This window comes from Montipora capricornis, chromosome 8 (assembly GCF_036669925.1).
Source record: "Montipora capricornis isolate CH-2021 chromosome 8, ASM3666992v2, whole genome shotgun sequence".
Taxonomy (NCBI): Eukaryota; Metazoa; Cnidaria; class Anthozoa; order Scleractinia; family Acroporidae; genus Montipora; species Montipora capricornis.
In genome coordinates this window covers 51,742,702-51,751,164 of record NC_090890.1, presented here as the reverse complement: position 1 = coordinate 51,751,164, position 8,463 = coordinate 51,742,702, and the positions used below count along the sequence as shown (strand labels likewise).

The following is an 8,463-nucleotide window of genomic DNA, read 5'->3' as shown; positions in this document are numbered from 1 at the left end:
TTTTGCGGACTTACTATATGCATTTGGAAGTGAAGGAGCTTTAAGGTTACTTCGGGGCGGACACCAATATGCTACATGGGAAGCAACAGACTTGAGAGCGCAGATAAAGGCAAGAAAATTTTTTTCGCCTATAAAGTAAATAAAATGTGACAATTGCTTAGATATTTATATACATATTTGCCATGCTCTTCGTGGGCATTTTTTTCAAACCCAGCGCGTGCTCTCGTGAAGTTGATTATCTGACGTTTTATTTAACTGTACTTTTGTGGTATAAGCAGGGGCTTGGGGCAAGCTCATATTGCGTCAAACTGATCGGGGTCGAGAAGTATACCCGGAAAAGTAAGAAAGTAAGTATAGTATATCTGTATTTCGAAAACGCGCTTCAAAAGAAAGATTGATAAATTCCTTTCCCGGTAGGAAGGTCAGGTGACATGTGGTTCTGGCAAACGCAGTCCTGATTCCATTATTTCGCACTTGAGATCTTCGGATATTTCTCATTTTTTTCACTTTCTTTTGAGTTAACTCTGCGGTCAGCTGGTACAGCAACATCGATTATTATAAAGACTCTATCCACCTTCCTCGCAACAATAATATCCGACCTTCTAGCCTCTATTGTATGGTCGCAATGTATGTTGAAATCCCAGAACACTTTGATATTGTCCGTCTGCAACACACTCTGGGGCTGCTACCGGTTCTCGTACCATTGTCTGCTCTGTCCAACCCATTCACACCACACAATTCCCAATGAATAATTCTGGTGACATCATCGTGTCTCGTCTTATACTCTTTTTTTTTTTCAAGTTTTCTGCACTCGCTAATGACATGGGTAACAATTTCACCTCTCTCGTGACACATTCTACACAGTGGAGATTACATACGCTTGTCCACATGAAACTTCACTTAATTCGTTCCCAAAGCTTGTTCTTGTGCCGCAGCTTTTTTTATCCAATTCCTCGGTACTGCCACGTCAATAAGTTTGCAGGTTTTGTTCTTATGGTCAGTTGATCACAGTATCTGACATGTTATATGCGAATTCTCTATCAGTGTATATCAACACATCCCAGAGTATTGTAGTTTCATCATTTCCAGTGACAAATGCTGGTTTGTGTTTATACCACTTATCCGACACCTGAATATTGTAGTGTTGACATATCTTCCAATGTGTGTATGTTGGTGTCTTGTTGTGTCTTTGAATATAGTCAGTTTTTGCAAGTTCCTGGAACCTGTCACATCTGCTCCCAAATAATTTATGCTGTACCTAACTCAGTTCTCCTTATATGTTATACAGAAACGTGGACTTGCTGACAAGAAACTCGTTCCGTACTTCCCATACCGTGACGACATTGAAGAAATCTTACAAGTTATCGAGAAGGTGGCCGAAAGTTACGTTAACCTGTAAGTTTCAACACACACTTGACTTTAGTTGACGGGAATGGCCCGAAAAGCGAAATTTAAATGAAGTGAGCTAAACGACACTGAAGATATCGATCTTCTTTTTCTAAACGCGACTTATTTACGTATAGCCAAAAGTCAATAAAATGTCCGCTACAGGTATCGAGCAAATTCGAAAGAGAGAAATAAGCTATCCTGGAGATTGCATTGGCCGACTCAGTTTTTGTAAACAGGCAGCATTATAATGGAGAGATCTTGCATTTATGTTGCTTAGCCTGATTTTCACCTTGATTGCCTGCTTGGAGGTAAATCTACGGTAATCAGTGACATCAGTTTGGAATCAGAGGACTCGGTTTGAGCATCCGTGGCATGGAGAAGGTCAAATCGAGCAAAGCTTGGTATCCAAAGAAATGTTTCCTTATCCGTTTTTGTTCTCTAAAGTGGACTGTCCAAAACGTTGTGGAAACGCTTGTGTGGACAAAAAATGTTGACGTGTTTTCAAGAAACAGAAAGCAGAGGTTTTGCAAAGACGGAACCTATGATCATGAATCGAAGTCATGATTCTGGCGTGTTTTTCTTTTTTCATGGCCTTTGATAGCAGAAATCGATTTAGTGTTTTAATATCAAACCGTATTTCTCTTCCTAAGGTATTATGACAACGACAAAGGCGTTCAGGAGGACAGCGAGCTCCAAGCTTACGCAAACGAATTGTCTATTAACGGAACTGGACCGAACGGAGGCATTGGAAGGGTATCAGTGATTAGTTGGCTAGTTGGTTCATGTGCTAATTTACTTATTAAAGGGAAAGCTAATATCCTATTGTTGGTCTGTGGATCTGATCCTTTCCTTTCCTTTCCAAGAAAAACTTACTGCTCTTTATTTTCAACAGATTCAAGGATTTCCTGCCAAAATTGATTCCAAAAAAGACCTCGTGGATATTGTGGCCCGCATCATCTCGCAGGTGACCATCCAACACGCTGCAGTGAACTATGAACTCGTAGACCATGCTGTGTATGCCCCTAACGTACCAAGCAAACTATACAATGATACCAGGGTGAAAGTAGGCGAATTCTCGGTTTACCGACTTCCAAACAGACTGACGTCTGCTGTAAGTAACGTTTGCATGTTTTAAAAGGAGGAGTAGACTATACGCTACCCCCCCTCCCCACCCCACCCCTGCACACCAAGGAAAATGAACGGAGATTGCCAACGTTGTGATCTTGTGACAGATAAGAGCAGTTCCACCATGGGTGGTCTGGCGAGTCAATGACATTGTCACCCAACCAAGTGATTTATCTCAATTTACTTTAATCTGAAGTTTCTCATTGAAAACTACGTAAAATAACATTTTTGACATTTACAGATTGGGGCTTCATTTGCCAACGGTTTGGCATCATTCCGTTTCGATTCGTTGTTTGACTACGGCAACGAACTACGAGACATCAAAGCTGTTAACATTATAAATCGTCACTACGAGGACCTAATGCTGAGAGTCCAAACACATATGCAGCAAACAAATGAAGAGCGGGAAAAGATTGGTGACTTGACTTATCCGTATTTAATTCCAAGATGGATTCCCAATGGAGTTCAGACCTAGACCATCTTAAAGGGAACTTGAACGACTTTGTAGAGACAGTAGCACCTGTCACAGACAGCCTGTTATTTGGTGTAACCGTTGTAGCATCCTTTACTGTTAAGTCTAAGTCATTGTTTCGGTTGTTTAGTCTTTGTTTTGAGTTTGAGCAGCAAGTCAACCACATTGTACCTTACGAAAACTACAATATCAGAATCAACGAGATCGTTTGATACCAAGCGGCTAGGAATGTGGGTGTGAGTAAACGTAGGCAATCAACACATATAGTACAACTTTGAGATGCTCTTAGCAAAGAGGTAAAAAAAAAAAAAAAGGGGGAAAAAACGAAAAGGATCTCATATCCTCTAAATGGTTTATTTCGTATTGTTCAAATTGAAAGAGTTAGGTCGGGTTAAATGAAAAATAACCGTTTACATTGACGTGGCAGTCTTCGCTTCTAAGTTCCCGTTATGGTCAGTCGTTTCTAATTAAGTACAGGGGAGACGTAACAGTAAGCTAAGGGTTTACAATAAAGGCAATTGATGAATACTTGCTGTGTGTTTTTTAGTTTGAAACCCGAATATAAATCAACGACGACATAATACCGTGAGATGATACCAGAAACCCATAAGGTTGAAACGTGTAACGGCCCCTTGTGTGTTGGGAAACAAGCTTCTGAATATTCGATTTGCTAAGTACCATATTTGGAACAACAAGAGCGAGAGGTTTCCAATTATGGTACTTAGCACTGAAACATTCAACCAATCAGTTCGCACTGAATATTCGGAAGCTGTGAACGCGCGTTACACGTTTCAACTCTTATGGGTTTCTGATGATACTGCATTAGTTTCTTGGCAAAGGGTGAAAGAACATTGAAAATAAGAATACTAGGGAGGAATGGGTGATAGTTCATGTAACCCACAGATAGAGCACAAACTATTGCTAACTACGCTTAAGGTTAGCTATCGTGTGGAAGTCTATTGGGCTTATTCCTAGGTATGGTGATTAGCCTGGAATGTCCTCAGTTTTTGGTCAGAAGTCGCGAGGGATGCTCTACCCATTGACCTTTTGCACAAATGGCGTTCAAAGCCTAGTTTTTCAGGCTTGGTTGAAACGTGCATCAAGTTCGTTATCAAAGACCGGTGATTTTCACAAATAAAATATTCTTTTGTTTCAATGCCATGCAGAGAGTATTTTTAGCGTCTCGGCTATGAGTAAATTAAAAAAAGAAGAATAAACCAAAACGAGACTTGTGGGTTTAATTTAGTCAAACACAAAGGTGGTCTAAGCAGCTGCAATAACTACTTGTAAGCAACAAGTTCGTTCATCTAGACGTCTCTCTGGTGTGCGGGATTGACAAAGTCCTGCGGCCACCCTGACTCCGTTATAAACACAGCTAATAAAAAACCCAGCGCTCTAGAGATCGATTGAGAAACGGGGATTCCACTCACCGTCGAGCACTTATCACCCCAAAACCTCCCGCGTTTCTCTCAAAATCTTCCAACTTCTCCCCAATAATTCCGGAATTAGAGAATTATCTGCGCTATGTAAATGAATCCAGGTGGCCTTCGGATTTCAGATTCCCGGCTTCAGAATAGTGGATTCCGGATCCCCAGTCGTTGAATCCGAATTCCAAACTCACGGGTTCCACCAAAATAACTCCTGGATTCCATCGAAATCTGTGGATTCTGGATTCCACACAATGGATTCCGGATTCCACGCTATGGATTGAGGATTCGATTCCAAGGCCTCACATTTGTTGGATTTCGGACTCCGGATTCCTCCACATCGGGCGAAAAGTATTTTCTGTATCAGCACTTGTATCATGGTAAACACGAGAGGTAACCCGTCAGCGTCAGAAAAGTGTCTTTTTAAAACAGTTTTTGCGGGATTGTAAACAATAGACCAAATCGGCTATTTCAATGTTGTACCTGGTTAAAACCCCTTGGTTATGAGACGTTTTGTTCCAGATATTTCCGTATCATTTAATACGAATACTACATTATAATGCAAATCCAATACACAGAGAATCTTAATCCTGGAATTCGACAATTTGAGTTGGATACAACATTTGGTCTATTGTTTGTTTTCGCCAAAAGGTGGTTTAAAAATAGACTTACGGGGACTCAAACCTGGTAGCGGATTCTTATTCTTGTGTAATTGACTCTTGCCTATACACCATGCAAAAAGATTTACAGGAAAGAAACAGGAAGAAAACTAGTAGACCCTTTCGGCAAACATGGAAAGACTTAAAGGGAAGTGACCCTCGCAGTTACCTGGACAATCCAAGTAATTGAGGCTCCCACCAACTCGCGATGCCGGTGCAATGCTCTACCAACTGACATATGAAGCCACTGTTAACATTCTTCTTTTAGCGTATCACCACATCATGGTAAGTAAAAAAGCCGCCGCACTCATTTCTTAATGAATGAATGAATGAACGCTGTTCATCAAATTAATTTATTCATGTATTTAAATGTCACTATGGTTTCATCAATGTAAAAGCTGTTGAATGTTATCATGGTTAAAATTGTTTGAAAGAATTGTTGGCTCGTATATGTATATCTCACTGGATTTGCACAAAGGTGACTATCTACACTGGGACAACTGAGCACTTTGAAATGCAGAACAAAATTCGTGCTTTTCACAGCGCTGATTCCAGTTATTGTAGGCACAATCTTTTACCCCTTCAGCGCCAACAGTTCCACTTGTAGATTTTACTCTGTCTAACACCAGACTATTTTTTGTTCGCTTGTGGATGGGGAACCCCTTGTGAGTTATAGGGTTAAAGAGATTTTTGTGGCACTCAAGTCCTATACTCAGGCCTCCCACCTGCCAAGGCCAAAGTACCTTTGGTCTGGTCTAATAAATGCTAGCTAACCACTGGATCATAGCTTAGAGCGTGTGGATTTTATACAGGCATGCCTTTACGCCACCCCCCTTCCCACCCCTAGTTTTTAGACTGCCCCACTGTCTTGAAAACAGGCTGTGCAGCTGCACATTGACCGACTTTTTTGTATTTTTAAAGTTTCCTGGGTGTATTTGACTATACCTTTTGGAAGCTTGTCAAAGAGCGACGGTTCTTGAAAGTCCGGAACACCGACTTGCAAAACTACAATTCACGTCATGAACGAAGGGGTAGTTTCTAAAGAAACTGTGGTGCTCCGACGGTGGGGAAGTAGTATACAGAAATTTGGTTTTATCAACGGAGTTGATAATGTAAATTGGCCAAGGTACACAAATTCTAAAAGCTGACTTTTCGAGCGCTAGCCCTTTGTCACAACTTCCACTCTGACGAAGGGCTAACGCTCGAAACGTCAGCTTTTAGAATTTCTGTACGGTGGCCAATTTACATTATAAACTCCGTTGATAAAACCAAATTTTTGTATACAATCCACGTCAGTTGATAAGTTGACAGTTGGCAAGTGTGCAAGGAGAGAAACAAGGAAATAGCAACGTTTTTCAGCTTTAAATGTCTTTCTTATTGAGATACAGGGGAAAATTGGCTCGGGCAATTGCAACGCACCTGAAAAGGGCCGAACTTGGACTAGTCTTGGCTAAACTTGGCTAAACACGTTAGACATAGCTCTAAACATGATATTGCTGAACCGGGCTTGAAGATGTAAGAGTCAAGAAACAAACGTCACATAATTTAATTCCCTTTGCTGTAGTATGATTTGATTTTACAACCCAACACATGTGACCAAGAGTTTCAAATTGTAAATCCTCAGTCTGTATTTTTTTTTGTTTCTTTAGATCGTGTTGGCTTCATGTTTTTGTCTTTTGTTTCCTTTGTGTTACGGCATTCAATACACCAGGGTGAGCCTTGAACTCTGTGCTTTGAAACTTCCTCCTCTCAGAGGGAAAAAAAGACCTTTGAACCTCTACATCTGTAATGTTTGTCAATGTCTGGATGGCTCACTCTACTTAAAACGCTAAAACACTGGTCGATCGAGACAAAATAAGATGGAGCCAAAGGAGGTTTGCTGGCAAGCGGTTTCAGGAAAATAAGGGGTTTGTTGAAAGTGCTCAGTCTCGCGGGCGCATAAATTTACCTTAAACACGAGGAGACTGCTCGCCAAGTTGGTTTCCCAGTGTCATTTTACTTTCACAGGTTACCCAATCTATTATTACACAAAACATCGGCCATTTTCAAAAGTAGGGCGGATAGGCAAGTTTCGAATTGTGCAGCAACAAAAGAACAGAGTTGAGAATGAGTTCAGGGAAAAATTGGCATTTTGTCTTGTTCAAAAAAAGAAAGGAAAATGCACATTATTCCCCTGAACATCGAATTTGTTTTTGTTGTTGCTGCACAATTCGAAACTAGCCTATTGAACAGCCTGAGAGAACTCCTATGTCTTACATTTTGTAATAATTGAAATGTGCACAGCTTAATTAACGATGAAGTCCAACTTTAACATCGGAGCACGGTGGCCCATGTTCCTATGTTCCATTTCTGGACTCAACGTCACAGGTGGTTCATTTTTTTCTTTAGGGGTGGATCCTGCAAAGAAAACGGGTGAGGGTGGTGAAGAGGGTGGCCATCCACCCCCCCCCCCCCCCCCTGGCTCTTTTTTTTTTTATATTTATCTGCTTTTAATTGTATTTCTTCCTCTCCATTTTATTTTCTCAGAGTATATACTTCTATTCTTTCGATTCACCCCCATCCCCCTCCAATATTCTTATATCGGCCACTGCCTCTACTATGCTTCTAGAAATTATTGTTATTCTGTCTGTACCATTTTTTTCAATTAAATGAGCTTACTATCTATTCGCAAAAGAGAATTGTCATGTTACAAAATAAAGAGGTGCGTTCTAAAGGCGTTTCTTAAAACACGTTAAAGCGTGTTTTTAAGCGTCTGGGAGTGCGTTCTGAAGGGGTTTCTCGAAAAACGTCGTGAAGCCTGTTTTTAAGTGTCTGGGAGGGCGTTTCGAAGGCTTTTCTCGAAAAACATCGTGAAGCGTGTTTTTAAGCGTCTTAGAGCGCGTTCCGAAGGCGTTTCTCGAAAAACGTCGGGAAGCGAGTTTTTAAGCGTTTGAGAGCACCTTCTGAAGGCGTTTCTCCAAAAACGTTGTGAAGCGTTTTTTTTAGTGTCTGAGAGCGCGATTTTAAGATGTTTCTCAAAAAACGTCATGAGGCGTGTTTTTAAGCGTCTGACAGCGCGTTTTGAAGGTCTTTCTCGAAATATGTCGTGAAGAGTGTTTTTAAGCGTCTGGGAGCGCATTCTGAGGGCGTTTCTGGGAAAAACGTCGTGAAGTGTGTTTTTAAGCCTCTGAGAGCGCGTGCTTAAGTGGTTTCTCGAAAAACATATCGTATGTACTTTTCATCTACCGTAAGCTGAACCAGTTCACAATGAAGGATGCCATACCACTGCCTCGGACAGAAGATGTGTTAGACGCCTTAGGTGGGGCCCATTGGTTCCTAGCCTACTATAGACTTGGCTTTAACTTGTGAAAGGGTTCTGGTGGAGAACTGTGTGAGTGTGTCGGTCTGGTGT

At 41.1% G+C, this 8,463-nt stretch overlaps 1 protein-coding gene across 1 annotated transcript in view; it reads left to right on the top strand.

Annotated features, from left to right (window-relative positions):
- LOC138013480 (polyunsaturated fatty acid 5-lipoxygenase-like) overlaps positions 1-3,509 on the top strand; it is a 43,524-nt gene extending 40,015 nt beyond the window's left edge. The window contains exons 11-15 of the mRNA XM_068860566.1: positions 1-109; positions 1,289-1,395; positions 2,040-2,142; positions 2,282-2,500; positions 2,756-3,509. The exon at positions 1-109 is cut by the window's left edge and continues 146 nt beyond it. Of these exons, the coding sequence (XP_068716667.1) occupies positions 1-109; positions 1,289-1,395; positions 2,040-2,142; positions 2,282-2,500; positions 2,756-2,989 (772 nt within the window). The 3' untranslated portion in view covers positions 2,990-3,509. The remainder of the gene's footprint in view (positions 110-1,288; positions 1,396-2,039; positions 2,143-2,281; positions 2,501-2,755) is intronic.
- The last annotated feature ends 4,954 nt before the right edge of the window (positions 3,510-8,463 follow it).